At 40.3% G+C, this 17,111-nt stretch overlaps 1 protein-coding gene across 8 annotated transcripts in view; it reads right to left on the reverse strand.

Annotated features, from left to right (window-relative positions):
• The window catches only part of LOC126418952 (uncharacterized), a 90,021-nt gene extending 73,243 nt beyond the window's left edge, over positions 1-16,778 (reverse strand). For 2 of the 8 annotated variants that reach the window (XM_050085993.1, XM_050085992.1), the window contains exon 1: positions 2,256-2,396. In XM_050085993.1, the coding sequence (XP_049941950.1) occupies positions 2,256-2,270 (15 nt within the window). In that variant the 5' untranslated portion in view covers positions 2,271-2,396. Of the gene's footprint in view, positions 1-2,255; positions 2,397-10,533; positions 10,937-16,684 lie in introns of those variants that run through there. The other 6 variants (XM_050085991.1, XM_050085987.1, XM_050085990.1 and 3 more) reach the window with 5 other exon arrangements.
• Positions 16,779-17,111: the final 333 nt, after the last annotated feature.

The raw sequence follows: 17,111 nt of genomic DNA on the forward strand, positions 1-17,111 counted from the left end.
TTCTCGCCAGGTTTTCTTCTGGCATGAACCAGGAACAAGATACCAGCCCCTCAATGTCCTTGAAAGGGACCTGTATGGAGGTCGTGGTTTGATGGTGTGGAGTGGGATTATGACTGGTGCACGTACACCCCTGCATGTCTTTGACAGAAGAACTGTACCAGGTCAGGTGTATCGGGACATCATTTTGCACCAGTATGTCTGCCTTTTCAGGGATGCATTGGGTTCCACCTTCCTCCTGATGGATGATAACACATGGCCCCACCAAGCTGCCATTGTGGAGGAGTATGTTGAAATAGAAGATATCAGGTGAATGGAGTGGCCTGCCTGTTCTCCAGATCTAAACCCCATCGAGCATGTCTGGGATGCTCTCAGTCGACATACAGCTGCACGTCTTCACACCCCTAGGACACTTCAGGAGCACCGACAGGCACTGATGCAAGAATGGGACACTACTCCCCAGCAGCTGCTCGACCACCTGATCCAGAGTATGCGAACCCTTTCTGCAGCCTGTGTACGTGTGCATGGTGATCGTATCCCACATTGATGTCAGGGTACATACGCAGGAAACAGTGGCATTTTGTAGCACATGGTTTTGGGATTGTTTTCTCAACTTATCACCAATAACGTGGACTTACATATCTGTGTCGTGTGTGTTCCCTATGTGCCTATGCTATTAGTGCCAGTTTTGTGTGGTGCCACATTGTGCAGCACCACATTCTGCAATTATCCTTAATTTATGAGCATGAGTGTAGTTCTTTGAAATATCTTGCATGTTCCTTGCTCTTTTCTTGACTATTTAGAACCAACTGTCCATATTCTTTCTTGGAGCACAGACTTTGTGGTTGATATCCTGTGACTTCATGTCCAAAGTTCTTATAGAAATTTGTGTTGTTTCTTTCAAAGCTTCTCTCTGTTTTGCGGAGTTCAACTAACCTCTATCCAATCTAGCTGGTTCATTTCTGTGCTGGGAAGTTTTCAACTGTTTTCCTGTACTTACCTTCTGTGCTTAGCTGTGCACTGATATAGTGTAGTAGGATTCTGACAGAGTTCTTTGGAATTTTTGATACTATTTATTTTAGTGTATGTCCTGATTTCTCCACCTTTTCACAGTTGGTTTAATTTTCAACATTGACTGGCATGTTGTTTTATTTACAAACTTCAGGCTGACCACAATTAGTCTGTTGTTCACAGTCACATCTGTTATGGAGGTGAATTTGTCTCTCTCTTGACAGCAAAAGTGACCCATAAAAGTGCTGTCTATTTTACTTTTGAAAATTCTAAAAATCCACTGCATTTTTGTCAGCTGGTGTCGTTTCTTAGAGTGCCAGTATTTGTATTTTTTCTTGTTTAGGGTTTGCTCTAGGTCTTGCAACTTTCTCACTCATAATGAACTATATATATTTAGTGTGTTGCAAAAGGTTTTGGTGTTTGGATGGAGATGGTCAGAGAACTCCATTTGTGTGTCAATGCAGAGGCCCCAGAATTTGATCATCTGATTATACTGTTCTTGACAGCAGTTGATTGATTATCACCTGGGGTAGGGAGTTGTTTCCTACCATGCCTCATGGTACTTGACTATCTCAAGTGTTGGACCAAAATACAGTTTTTAGAACTGAGGTGTTAATTCCAGAACAAGAACTCCAGTCACACCTCTGGTGATCAGATACTGATCACTTTACCATATGCTTCAAGTCAGATGCAGAGTGGGTTTCACAGCACATCTCTTCTGCCAACTCTGACACACTGACGGCCTTCATCGCCCCTTCTGTGCCACCCAACATCCCACACTGCAGACTAGTTCACTTCTCATCTCCTCTTACAAGGCAGCAAGCTAAGCTTCCTTGTTTTATCATCTAGATCACTGGTCACTGACTCACCCCGCCATGACAAAGCCTGGTCACAACCTGTATCTTTATTATTATTATTGTTATTGTCATTATTATTATTATTATTATTATTATTATTATTCAAAATGGCTCTGAGCACTATGGGACTCAACTGCTGAGGTCATTAGTCCCCTAGAACTTAGAACTAGTTAAACCTAACTAACCTAAGGACATCACAAACATCCATGCCCGAGGCAGGATTCGAACCTGCGACCGTAGCGGTCTTGCAGTTCCAGACTGCAGCGCCTTTAACCGCACGGCCACTTCGGCCGGCTATTATTATTATTATTATTATTATTATTATTATTATTATCACCATCATCTTCATCATCATATGCATCAGTTACAACATAATTGGTATAAATTTACCCTTATGGTACACATATCTACTGCAGTGGACTGCTATTACTGTCACTTGTTTGGAGTTTCCAATTGGTGCTGAGGCTGCAAATGCAAGCAGTTCACTTCATTGGACACTCCCTACTGATGCTCTGCCCTCATGCATTTGCAGCTCCAGGACTGACTGAAAATGCCAAAGAAATGACCATTAACAGCTGGGGTGGGGTGGGGTAGGGTGGGGTGGGGTGGGGTGGGGTGGGGTGGGGTGGGTGTGTTGGTTTAATTATTAAAAGAAGCAAACTAAAAAGTCATCAGCCCTCCTACCTGGAACAGCCAAGTTGACAAAACCACACCCCAAAGAAGGGCCTAGTGCATGAAAGCCAAGGAAAGAAAACCCCCAAGGATTACCGAAGTCCTACCAAAACTCAACAAAGTCTACAGAAAGGAACAAGAAAGATGAAAAGGGGGGGGGGGGGGGGAAGAGGAAGAAATGTGGGTCAGGTGCCCTGTCTATGGTGCAGCCGGCCACCAAAGGCAGAAAGTGCAATGGGGGACATACTCCACCCTCTTACCAGGGGCACCCCACCCAACAATACCTAGAAAAGATTAGTAACATGGACAGGGTGAGAAAAGCACTGGACAACAGAGGAAGAACACCGAGACAAACAGAACATGTGTGAAGGAGGAAGAAGAGCAAAAGAGCGGGTAGGGCGACGGTTGGGGCTGACCACCAAGCACAGACGGTCGCTGCCTGTCCAGGACACATGGGGGCAACAAGGTGTCCTGCAACCCCTTGGAGACAGTGGTAAAAACCCTCTTCATGAATAAACTGTAAAGCCAGGTCATCTGCTGAGCACCATGGGTAGCAACTCAGAAAGATTCAGAGTCTGCCACAAGGCAGCTAGCTTAGGACAGCCCAGCACGGACAGATCCTCGTCTGGAGGAGATGACCAGGCACCAAGCTGTTTTAAGGCCAACAGGCAAAGAAAAGATGGAAGCCATTTGTAGTGCTGGAGGGCACGGCAGTGGCCTGTAAGAGCCACAGCAGTTTCAGGGGTCCATCAAGGGGCAGTCTTCCATCACGGAGGAATTGCTGAAGCAGCTGCCAAAAGGATGGCATTGGTCAAATTCCTTGTAGACTCATCAATGCTGGCATGTGGTGAAGTTGTTGGGATGGCACCTGAGGAAAAAACATCCCAATCAATATTAGTTAAGTTCCACCTGGGAGGGCATCCAGGCAAGCGATGCTGGACAAAAGACAAGCTGACTGATGGCACACAAATCATCATGCCAAATTTAAAAGAATGCAAAACCCTCAAGATCGTCAAAGTCTTACAGAAGCTCGAAATGCAGTGTGAACGTCAAAGTGATATGCTTTTATTATTTTCCACAATGAAACTCTGTCTCGAAATCTGGCAGAAAATCCTACAGGATTTTTATCATATGTAAAGCAGACCAGTAGAAAGACACAATCAATACCTTTACTGTGCAATAACAATAAGGAGAGTTATTCCTCGAAATTCCTTTGCAAAGAAGACAAAGTAAAAATACTAGAATTCGAATGAAGAACAATTGCCAACTTGAGTAACTTCGAAGTAGATATCCCCATTGTAGCAAAGCAGCTTAAATCACTTAATAAAGGCAAGGCCACTGGTCCTGATTGTATACCAGTCAGGTTCCTCTCAGAGCAGGCTGATACAATAGCTCCATATTTAGCAATCATATACAACCAATCACTTGTTGAAAAATCTGTAGGTAAAGACGGCAAACTTGTACATATCACACCAATAGCCAAGAAAGGAAATAAGATTCATCTGCTGAATTATACACCCATATCGCAAATGTTAATTTGCAGTAAGATTTTGAACAAACATTGTGCCTGAATATTATGAGTTATCTCAAAGAAAATGATTTATTGGCAAACCGCCAACACAGATTAAAAAAATACTGTTCTTGCGAAATAGAATTAGCTCTTCATTCTCATGAAGTAATCAGTGCTACTAACAGAGAATGCCAAATTTATATCATATTTTTAAATTTCCAGATGGCTTTTGACACTGTATCTCACAAGCAATTTCTAATCAAATTGTGTGTCTTTGATGCGAGAGGATTAGAGAATTCTTGTCAGAAAGGTAACAGTTCACAGTAACTAATGGAAAATCATTGAATAAAATAGAAGTAATATCTGGCATTGCCCAAGAAAGTAACAGGCCATCTGCTGTTTCTGATCTACACAAAATGATTTAAGAGAGAATCTGAGTATCACTCTCGCACAGTTTTCAGGCAATGCTGTCATTTACGTCTTATAAAGTCATCAGATGATCAAAACAAATTGCAAAATAATTGACAGAAGATACTGTATGGTATGAAAATCGACAACTGATTCTAAATCACGAAAAGTGTGAAGTCATCCACATGAGTACTAAAATACAAATGGCCACTGCTTCCTGTGCAATATGAACAGAAACCAAGAAGCTAACAATGTCTGTGTGTGTCAACATAAAGACACAATCAGAGGCTTGCAAAGGGTTGACCCACTTCCCAGCATAAGGCTTGGAAACCATGAAGAGACAGCAAATGAGTATCCACAAAAACGAGATTCTTGTAATCAGGGTGTATACGTGGAAAAGAATAAAAAATTTCCGGGTTTTTACTGGTTTTACTGGTTAAAAACACATGTTCTCCCGGGTGAAAACACACTCTTTCTGTGTTAAGTGGCAGTACATTTTCCCTTGTAAAACTTATCAATCCTTTGAATGTGTATGGTTTTATACACGGGTGTAGAATCTCCCGGCACTTAGGAAATGAAACTCAGGGGAAAAAAATACATATTGGAAAGATCTCCAATATGCAGCAACACGTACGCTGCATATTTTCATATTACAAAAGTATAAATTCAAATTACACCAAACACCGCATGTTACTTTCCGAAGTATTGAAATCGAGATTGTGATTCGCTTTTGTAAGCCAGTCATAGCTCATGTCACGTGATCTCGCCAGCCGATGACAGCGGATATTCAGAGCATAGGACACATGATGTAGTCAGCCAATAGCAACATCACTGTTATGTAGTGCGAGTACACAAAGCAGGAAAAGTTAATGGTTTAAATTAATATACATAGTGCTGCTACAAGAAAATCAAAGCTTTCACATATAATGTTGGTCTCTAAGGTTAATAAGCTGCAAGAGAAGCTAACCTTTCACATATAATGTTGAACTTCTTTGCAGGTGTTACACTTCAACATATCTCACACAAATGTGTCAGTAACAGTTTGAATAATGACATAAATGTCTGATCTTCTGGGCTCGAAATTCTTCTAAATGGCTTGTCATCAAAGAGTTGATTTTTAAATGAGAGTCAAATGCTCTGTGAGTTAAGAAATTCATCATACATTCTTGCATATAGTTCAACTTCCGTAAAAGGAAATTTACTTTGAAAGTAATGCTTTTCAAACCACCATTCGCAATATTTTCCCGCAACCTGTTAGAAATAGGTTCCTTTCAGCAGCTGCCAGAGAGTGCCAGATAACAGGCATCACTGCGCATGCGCAGCTGCAATGGTGTAGGCTGCCCGTATGTTCGTACATGAAAAACATTAAAAGATCTTACACTATGTCATAAAAGAAACAAGACATCAGAGGATACTCCAAGACTCCAAAAACCAACAGGGATGAGTTTCAAAATCATATGAATAATCGACAGACCAACATGCGCTGGATACTAGGCGCTTTTTTCCTCAAGAATATGAATTTGGGCGACCCCTCTCCTGGGAACAGATACCCCAGTTTGCCCCACACGAATCTGGCAGCTTGCGCATGCCAGTAAAATTTTTCTGGGTAGCATCTTGCTGCTCGGTGCTACTGCTTATACAGCTAACAGCCACACTTCTGTATCCAGAAGTGGGAGAAGGTACTACACATGCGTGACTCAACTGCGCATGTGCATGAGCCCACTCATAACTGCTCACACAAATATAATATAAACAGTTGTGACGTTACGGTCATCGGAGGCAATTTGTTGTTATGAAGCATTGCATAGTCTTGCTAAAGCCTTTGAAACATTTTGCTGCTCGCACCCACTTGTATGATCAGTGTGTTTTTTGTTGTATATGGAGTATTTCCTTTACAACTTAAGTTTTATTTTCATTTTTCGTCTCTCGTTCATGTTTTGTTGCTGCAGTATTATTCTGTGGTAGCAGGATACAGTAACATCCTTTGTTAGAGTATTGTTTCTTACCAGTCAAAACTACAAAAATCAGCCAAAATTTAACTGAAAACCAACACAAAAAATTCCCAGAATTCTAAAAAATTCCCGGGTTTCTCCTGGTTTTCTCCACAATGAAGCACAAAGGGAAGCTGCTGACCGACTAGTAGAAGAGGTTCTAACTGGTAGGGAGCCAAAATGCATAAGTGACTCAGCTTCACCAAATTTATCTTTGATATGTTCAAGAAAAAAGAGTGATATGTTAGAGGCAAACGTCTTTCTTTTTGTCCAGAAAAAAAACAAGTAATGGAAAAGGCTTTCACCCCAAGCCAACGAGCTGGCCCCCTCCCAGTGGCTGGCCACAGTAAGGAAGACCGAAGAAGAAAAAGTAGAAGCACAGAGAGAACAGTGTCTGTCTGAAGCAATAGTCACGGAAGCGTGGCCAGAAGTACGCAGTTTTGCATGCTTCAGGTGCAGAGCACTTGCCCTGCTACAACCCACCCTGTTCAGGGGCTCACCCTGTGGGTGCCTCCCAGCTGTGGCAAGGGCCCCTGGCATCGTGGTTGTTGCCAGGATTTCCAATGGTCAAAAATCATGACCAACCACTCCTAGGCATACATGAGGTGGTGGCAGCTCAGGTACCACAACTTCGATCCCTATGTTGTCAGAAGGCTGATGCAGATGGGTACATAAAAGCCCTACCACACGGACTGGCTACAAGTGCTCGTGACCTAGAGAGTGAGGGGGGGGGGGTGGGACCTACACAAGGGGTGAGGGGAGGAGAGGAACCAATGCCGGAGAGGCTGCAGAGGCAGTTATAAATGGTTCAAATGGCTCTGAGCACTATGGGACTTAAATCTGAGGTCATCAGTCCCCTAGAACTTAGAACTACTTCAACCTAACTAACCTAAGGACGTCACACACATCCATGCCTGAGGTAGGACTCAAACTTGCGACCATAGCAGTTGCGCGGTTCCGGACTGAAGTGCCTAGAACCGCTCGGCCACCACGGCTGGCAGAGGTAGTTCTTCCCTAATTGGTTCACAATACGGGAATAATTTAGAACGAGAGGTCAACCCCCAATGGCAACCAGAAAAAAAAGGGGGAAGAGTAGACCAGGGCAGGAGGAAAAGGAGCTAGGATGGGTAGGAGTGGTTATGGGGAAGGGAATGTAGCCTGGGAGAGAAGAAAGCTGCAATAGCTCAGGGCCTGTGCACATCACAAACATAATCACAAGGGAGCTGTGGGCCCCTGGGGTGGGGAAGGGGGCAGGTGGGATGCAACAGGGGCCCTGTCATCTTGGAACACAGTAACACCATTGCGCAACAAACATTGTACATGGGATGTACCTGATCAATCAGAATGGTCACATAATCATTCGCAGTAATGTGCCCTTGAAGAGTAACCATGGGGCCAATGGAATACCACAACATGACTGCCCAAATCATCTTTGAGCATCCAACATGTTTTGTTCTTGGCATGTAAGCTCAGTCAAAGTTGGAAACAGTGCTAATCAAGACTCATCCAGCCAAATGACATTCTGCCATTGCTCCATAGCCCAGGATTAATGGCTCTAGCACCAACTTCCTGTAGCTGGTTTTGGAATTCCAGCTCACCCTGCAATTCCCAGCTTATAGAGCTCCTTTCATATTTTGATGCTGAGGAGGTTCACAAATGTGGCATTCAGTTCTGCAGTGACTTTTGTAGTTGTTGTCCTCGTATTTTCATCACAATCCTCTTCAATGAGTATCCATCATGATCATGGTCACTCAATACACACTTTTGTCCACATTGTGACTTAGTGGATTACATTTTTCTGCTTTCCCTGCATGCAGCATAATTCTTCAATATGTTGCCTCTTGAAACAACTAACACTTTGGCTACCTTGATTACAGAAGCAGACGCCATTTGAGCACCAATAATTTGCCCATGTTTTGATTCACTTAGCACTGACATAATGCACTCACAACTATGCAGAACACCGTTTTGACTACAGCTGACACTTAGAATGTATTAAGGATATTTGGCCAGGTGCCGTCTGTGATCAAATACATCAGCGCAAGATGCAGTCATGGCTACCATCTTCACTTATGTTCAGGCATATGTTTCTCCAGTAGTTTCCATATTTTTGGCAAACTCCTGTACCTGCATTGAAATGAACTTAACTTTCTTTAGACAAGCTGTGTGGAACCAAAATGATGTGTAACATTCTGATGCAGAGTATACCAACACACGGGATGCTCCATGGAGGACTTATGTTTTTTCTCCCCATGTTTTACCTGTCAGCTTTCCCACAAGGTGCTCTCATGTTTGTAATTTCTTGGCCGTGTTGGACAGGTAATTATAATGTCAGCATTCTGTCAAGGTGACGCCAAGGTATTCTGGCTTATTGTATTTGACTATGCCAAGAGGGCAGACCATGGACTGATGTTTGCTGATGCTAGACACATAGTTTATTTATTTTTGTCTTTACTGAACAAATATTAAAATAGACATCGAAAATTCTACAATTCTTAAGTTTTGCATCACATTTAATAGTCTCATCTTATAGCTAGAATTCTACTTCATATTTAAGTGTTTTACATCACATTTAATCTTTTAATATTCATGGCTAACTGTTAAATTGATGTGGTGCACTTGGAACTGATGAAGTGTGTTTAACTATACACTTAAACAATTTGAGGAATACACAATAATGAAGTTTGTTTCCTTCGGAGATTAATTGGAAAGATGAAAAAGACACACTTCTGTTTTAGAAACATTGCATCTATGTCACCATGTCTTAAAACAGTTGTATAGTTTATTGATACTCTTGGGTAGCTGTTCTTCGTGTTAAGAAAGATATTGACTCTGATGTGAAATAGGAAGGTCATCTGCATATAGGAATTACCAGCTGACCAAGTTCGTCAGATCAGCTGTGTAGAGACTGAACAACACAGGAGCTGGAATGAAGCCCTGAGCCAAGCCATCACGCGTACATGCAACCCGTTGTTCTTTCCACCTTGGTGTACTTTAAACCACTGATTGCCCAGCATGTTGCTTAGGATATTTCATAAGAGTTTTACATGGTGGTATTTTCAGAAATGTCAGTATTAAATCCTTGTGCCACACAGTATCAAAAGCTGGTGACAGATCAACAAAATCTACCCTATACTTGTGTTTTTTCTGGTAGACATTTTTTGCACACACTGTCAAGGAGAGCACTTACCCACAGCAGCTTCTAAGAGGTCTAAATCCAGCTTGTTCAAATGATCAGAGAATTAATTTGGTCTTGTATTATTTCCAGGAGGTTGTAAGAATAGATAAGTAGAGATACTGTGTGATAGTCCTCTGCAGCTGTTCCTTCTGTTCCTCTCTTAAATTTTTCTAGTAATGTTCCTGTGCAAAGAGTTTCACGAAAAACATGAACTAGTCATTTTTGCGTTGTGGCTCCACTGTGCATAAGAAATTCAGGGTAGAGCACATCTGAACTTGCAGCTTTTCTACATTTTGATTGCTGCTGTCACACTCTGCATGAATAAATGGATATTTCCAATTAGGGCTATTCTAGCATATGGTGTTTCAGATGCAATTCCAACATCAAACACTAAATATACACCAACATAATATGTATAATACTTCTCAGAGACAATCTGAAAACATGCTCAGAATTTGCCAACCTGTATTGTGATCACATTCTACATCATGGAACATTTCTCACTCATTTCCACAAGTAGTTTGTGCATCTAAACACTAGAGAGTGATTTAAATCACTTATTCCTTTAATGAGTAGCATCACAATCAGCAAGTCACTTGGTGCAAGAGACTAAGTAGAAACACAAATTTCCCACTACTCTCAGCATTATCATTACATCAGTAAAAAGCAACTCTCATAAAACCATTATCATGAGATAAAATTAAGTGTATTCTCATTGTGAGCTTCTATGTCATCTCACGGATTGTCAGGTGATAATAATACAACTATGAATTGGTTAATTTTTACCTTATAGAAACCACTGCAATAATCATAATACAACACCAGAATGTAACAAATTATTGCAGTCCTATTACTTTTTACCTTCAGATCCTCAATATTGTAAAAAAAAATTATCTTTTTACCACTTACCATGATGAATTGCTCATGTGTTGTGGAGGCCCTTGCTTCACTTCCTTCTTTCGCATTTGCTTTATTTGATGCTTCTGTTATCAATGTGTGCACAATACTTTTCTGCTTGAATACATTTTGAGAGAGATATTAATTATTCTGCTGTATCAAAAGGAAAATTCACTTGAAAAAACTGAAATTGCAGGGAGCCTGAAAGGCCGGCCAGTATTTACCTTATGAGATGAAATTCCAAGCAAGCACCCTACTGCTAATAGGCATATTTAAAAAAAATTGTTTGCAACTGAACTTATTTAGCTGATGAGTTGGCTTTCTTCTTCTTCTCCTTTTTGTCACAAAATCTTGTCATCTTCTAACTGAAGTTTCTCTCTCCTTTTTTTATCCAGGTTCTGTGGCTTCCACTTATCTGAAAAGTGATGTTTCTTGGCAACAGCACCTCCAGTTTCAAGCACTCAACTATTATTAACTTTCATTCAAGTACGAATATTGAGAATTCATCTGGTCAACTTGTCAGAATTTAATCTGAAAATGTGACAGACTTTAATGGCCTCTTCCTAAAAGTAATAGAATTTTCAATTTTTTGAGGTTTCCTTTCATCCGAATTTCATCTACACCAAAAATTTTCCTTACAACATTTTCCTCTTTCTTTTCTCTGTGAGACTAATTTTTTTGTTATATCTGTTCCCTGTGGCAATGAGACCCTTCCATGTACTGACTTTTTACATATGAGATTCACAGTTCAGTTTCAGTTGCAATTTCATGACATTGTTCTAGTGAGAGAATTGATACTTTCTTATTGGTGGAGAGAACTGTAGTCTGGCAAGAGCAGAAAAAACATGTCTACCAGTGAGCCTCAGAATTCTGCCCTTAAAGGTAATTATTGGGTTGGTGCATAAATTCGTAGCATTTTCCCATAAGTTTAATAAACACAACAGATACACATAATAGAGATTTAATCATCTATAATATATTCTCCTTCACTATTGATAATAGTCTGCCAATACTGCAGTAACATTTCGATAGTATGACTGTAGAAATTACATGGTTCTGAGGGAAAAAGCTTGTCAAGCCATGTTTGGAGAGCATTTTCGCCTGGAAAGGAAGTTCCCTGAAGACAGTTCAATCGACAATGGAAAAGCTGAAAATCTGAGGGTGCAAGATCAGGTGAATAAGGTGTGTGCAGACTGCTTTCCATCCCAACTCCTGTATAATGTTTTGGTTAGTCTAGCAGAATGCAGGCAGGCATTATCATGGACTTCACACAGCCTTCCTGGTCGTTGTTCTTTAACTGCATCTACAAAACATCTCAGTTGTTGACAATAAATGTCAGCAACGATGGTTACACCTGAGGACAGCAATTCCTAGTACACCACACCATCACTGTTCCACCCGATGCATAACCTTATCTTTTGTGGATGTGCGCAGTTTTTTGTACAGGAAGTTACCACTTTGTTTGGGCTCAAACACTGCTTTCTTTTCTTCACATTAGCTTAAAGACACTGGTTCTCAGCACCAGTAACAATACAGGATAGGAGTGGTCCGTGCCGTTCACGAGCCAACTGATGATGAGCAAGCAGGGATGCATATATGGTAACCCCCGATTTTTGTGATTTTGGCTTAGAGCATGCAGTACCTATACACTCAATTTCTGAACCTTCCCCAGTGCATATAAATGTTGCACAATGCTGCAATGATCACCGTTATCACAGTTCATAGCATCTGCCAGTTGTCAAGTACAGTGATGTGGATCATTGTGGATTACAGTGTTTACACAATCTTCATCGAACCCCCAAAGGTCTTCCTGAATGTCACTATGTCAAAACAGTCCTCCTTAAAATGAGAAAACCCATTTTATTGCTGTGCTCCATCCAGTGGTATTATCCCCACACACGGCACAAATGTTTCTGAATGCCTCCACTGGGGTCACCACTCTACGGAAATGTCAGAAGAATATATCACAAAATTTCTGATTTCTCCACCTGGCACGCTATTTTCCAGTGTCCACAGTTCCATGCACTGTTTCCAAATGACAACATTTAAACTCAAACAGCAACAGTGAACTGCACATAAAAATGACAACTGATAAGCTTATAGCCTCCAAAATACCAGAATATCAACATGCAAAACAAAAATCCTATGAACATATGCACAAATCTAATACTTGCCAGCAATTCTGCCTCCCCTTAATTTATTAACATTGTCATCTGAGATATACTGTTGTGTGGTCTGAGGTAGAAGCTAGATTGGGGTTATAGGCTAATGAAGCCAATGGATGTGAATACGAAATCTTGTTTGTTGTCACAGACTCATCTGCAACATGGTCTGAAGTCTATGTTAGGTTGATAGGTGATAAATTTACTTGCTATGAGCAGTGTGCAGCTGCTCAAAATATGAATTTCTATAATTGTGCCTTTAAAGATTATTAATGGCATGTGCTGTGTTAACTCATTTCCTATATGTTCATGCCTATTTACCACAGCAAAGAATTTATTTTCCCTGACAGTGTGATTTGCTTACATCTTAACCTATAGTAATTCTAGGCTGTTATCACACTAGAAATTAATATTTCCTTCCCTCACAACTAAAAGAAACTCAGATCATTAGGACATCACAACCTGCTCTACTCTGCTACCTCATGTCTCACTGTCATTCACGAATGACATTACCAATGTATGCTTCAAAGAAATTGTGTAGACGGATTTTGATAAAATTTTAACATTTTTTTTAAAAATAATCATGTGTACCATTAGTGTGAAAAGGTACTCAATATATTTTCCTGTTTGAAAGATAAAAATAAAGAAACCTACATCAAACCCTTTCATTTATTCATTGTGTCCTGTAGATCCTATCAAGAATAGCTTTCAGGGATGTGGAATGAAGTCAAGCTGCAAATACACTGTTTAATACTACTCATGTTTACGACAGATAAATTGAATCAAGTAAATTCAAAAGAAAGCCACTACTTTGAAAAAAATTACTAACTCCTCACTTCCACTAAACAGCTGCTGTTTATATGCTATTATTAGATTAATGTTTATTTGATAACAATTTTATTTTTCAAGGAAAATATTCATCCACATCACTAAATACTGAGACCTACTCACAGTACATCAGTGTTTGTGATGCAGCTTCATGATGAACATGCCTACTTACCATATAGGTAAATCACCGAGTCTAAATATTCAGATAATTTGCAGAAACAACAGCTAATCAGATGTATATTTTTATTTTCTTTTCAGTTAGTATAGATTCCCAATTTATGGTTTCGTGATACTAAAAATTTTATGGAATATCTTCCCATCACAGTACATAACTACTATCTAAACCCTAGAATAGGAGGCAAAGTGTACACGAAAATTATTTCTATGTCTTGTATTGTGAATACGTAAATCACTGATCACTGCAAACTAACTTTTTTATCAGCAATAAAAACTGTTAAGGAGTAAATGTATAGTGAAATGCGTGTACAAATGCTAAGATCTTAATAGAGGCTCCTGTAATATGTATGGCTATCTATCGCTCACTTCTGCTGAATTAACACTATTTACTTTAGGTTTTCTGCCTCAGTAGTGTTTTGATGAAATAAGAACCTTTCATTCTTAAGAATTGTTATAATACACTGTTAATGTTTTGACACTTTTTGAAGTACTCACACATTTATTTTGTTGTGATATTCTTCCAGCTGGCAATTTATTATTTACAGTCTTTTACAAAGTCAATACTGTAGATTACTACTACCGTATTTGTGGTGAAGTGAAATTTGCTTCAAGGAAGTTTTAAATTATGTCGTCTATGAAAAAGGCACATTTCTTATATTTTTGGCTGTAAGGTAAGGTCTATGACAAAAAATGCACAGCACAAACATGTTACACTATACGTCTCACCAATCATATCATGTGGATGAACAGAAAAGGATGTCATTTGCCATTTGGACTGTCAATGACGACTGTAACTGCCTCATAGTTTCTTTAGAAAGAAAGGAGTTTGCACGATGAAAAAACAAAAAGCTGTACACCTCAATATAATTTTGTAGTAAAGTTCTGATAGAATGTAAATACTTTTGCATTAAAGGTGACTTATCACTGAAAAGCAAAAGCATTGAGTCATTAACAATGCACATATAAAGAAAGAAAGATCTTGCTAGTTTCCAGTGTAATCGTTTCTTGAGCTAAAGTAAACACACGTGCGCGCACACACACACACACACACACACACACACACACACACAAGAAAAGAAAAATGTGCATGCACCTGTACCCCAACTGGGCACACAATACTACATTTTGGTACTGTGGTGCAGTTTGTGTTAGGTATGGCGGGTAAAGGGAGAGGGAAGCGAGAGGCAAGGAGAGGGCTGGGTTGAATGGCTAGCGGCTCGGCAGGAGGCAGCCACTATGCCAGCTCAGAATGAGGGAGGGAGGGATGGCAGGAGCATCGGCTAGACATGAGATGCACTATTGTCAGAGCCAGTGGGGAGTGGGACATAAATTTGGGAGGGAGTGAGAGGAAGGGGAAACTTTCGGGTGGAGGATGTGGGTTATCAGATACAGAGGTCAGAACAATTACGGAGTGAAGGATGTGTTGCAAGGACCACTCCTGCAATCGTGCTGGCCTCAATCTCTGGCAACCCATGTCCCCATACCCTCAACCCAAAAGTTTCCCTTTCCTCTGTCCTGTCACCACCTCCCAAGTTCACTCCCCCAACATCATTACAAGTGGGCAAACCAGCTGCCCCTCGCCTCCCAAACCTCTCTCCCACCCTATCCATCCCAACACAATACCACCCAAGGCCCACCACCTGAAAAAATGCAGCATTGTGCATCTAGCTGGCATTACATAGGGGCATAGGCATATGTATGCCATGTATATGCATGTGTATAAGTGTATGTGAGTGTTTTGTCTGTATTTGAACTGTAGATCAAAAAAAGATTACACTGAAATGTAGCAATTTTTTTTCTTTGTGTGTGTGCCTGTTGACAATTCAACAATTATTCTTTTCAGTGTGTGGTCTCCTTTAACCAAAAGTGTTTACATCCTAATATAAGCTCCTTAATTCACGATGTACCTCATTACAAAGATCCTAAACTACCACAAATGATTTCTGTGAGCTATAACGAATCCTTAAATTTAGATGAACGTAACTTCTCTATAAGGATACATCCCTCCTGTCACAAGTGGAGATCAATTAGCTCACCACAGGCATTGAATTTTCTAAAAATATGGCAGAACTTCTGGCATTACATTTGAAACAATGAAAGTATCTAACATGACTCCAACAGAGTATCCACATTTCGCAATGAACTGCAGAATTAGATCAGTTCTTTAAAATGGAAAGTGAGTTCACTTACTGCAAAGGCACAGTCCTGATCAAGGCTTTGAAGAAAAACATTAAAACAGTACTTTTACCCAATGGTCACCAGGTTCCTTCTGTTCCTGCAGTGTATGCAACAAATACAAAACAAACAAACATAATCGAAATATGAGACATACTGATAGAAGCAGACTATGCAAAACAGTGGTAAGAAAAAAGGAAGGAAGATTATGGTTTACTGCCCCATGGCCAATGATGTCAGTAAGTTGGACCAATCATAAGTTTGTGAGGGTTTTAAAATTACTGTCATATTATTAGTCCTGCAACATGGTTACAGTAAGCACTATTTGAATGGGCTAACTGTGCTATTTGCAAACAATCGAAAGTTCCCAGAAGAGGCAATCATCAACTAGTTGAGTAAAAAAATGTTGTTACTGAACCACTTATGGAAGCACGTTTTGCTTACAATATTACTGGTACGTATAATGGAATTTAAGACCAATTTTGTAAAAACTTCAAATGTCAATGGCTCTACTTTCTCCAACTAACGTCAAAGCTCCCCCCCCCCCCCCCCCCCCCCCCCCCCCCATCTTTTTCGGGAAAGTGAAACACAAGTGTGTTTATTGTTTGAATCCACACCGCGTAAGATCTTGATTTACTTGATTTAGTAGTACGTCATACAAAGAAAAACGTTGTATTAGGCATTGTATGGACGGATGGTGGGGAAAGGAATATTACAACGCCTGCGAAGATTGGCTGACATAGAACATGCCGAAAAACTCAACTTCAACAATGAAGTTAGTTAATACACGATTCATTCACCATTTATTATCGTATACTCACCATCTGTTTATCTTCCGAAACAAGAGCGACTACAGCAGACGCCTTGTAACTTTATGTTTAGCCGGAATGTACGATGGCATTGCCAACCGACTACTGTAAGTGGAACTGCGCCATTCGAGTGTTAATCGGAAATTAATTATATTTAGAGAAAAACATATGCAGCTTATACGGGATTGATCTATAGTGTTTTATCGACTAACGACGATTTTAACGATAAAAATTCCGATAAGGTTTCGTAATAACAACTACTAATAATAATTATTGCATGATGGTAGCCCTGTGGGAAAAATGGATGAAAAACAAATCACGCCGATGGGCGTCTATATTTGAAGTAGTTTGTAATCACAATCGTGTCCTATAGGAAAGGAAACCAGTAGCTGTGTCTTTACAGAACCACCTGAGTGTTTAGTTTATGCAGTAATTACCG

This window comes from Schistocerca serialis, chromosome 9 (genome assembly GCF_023864345.2).
Source record: "Schistocerca serialis cubense isolate TAMUIC-IGC-003099 chromosome 9, iqSchSeri2.2, whole genome shotgun sequence".
Lineage (NCBI taxonomy): Eukaryota > Metazoa > Arthropoda > Insecta > Orthoptera > Acrididae > Schistocerca > Schistocerca serialis.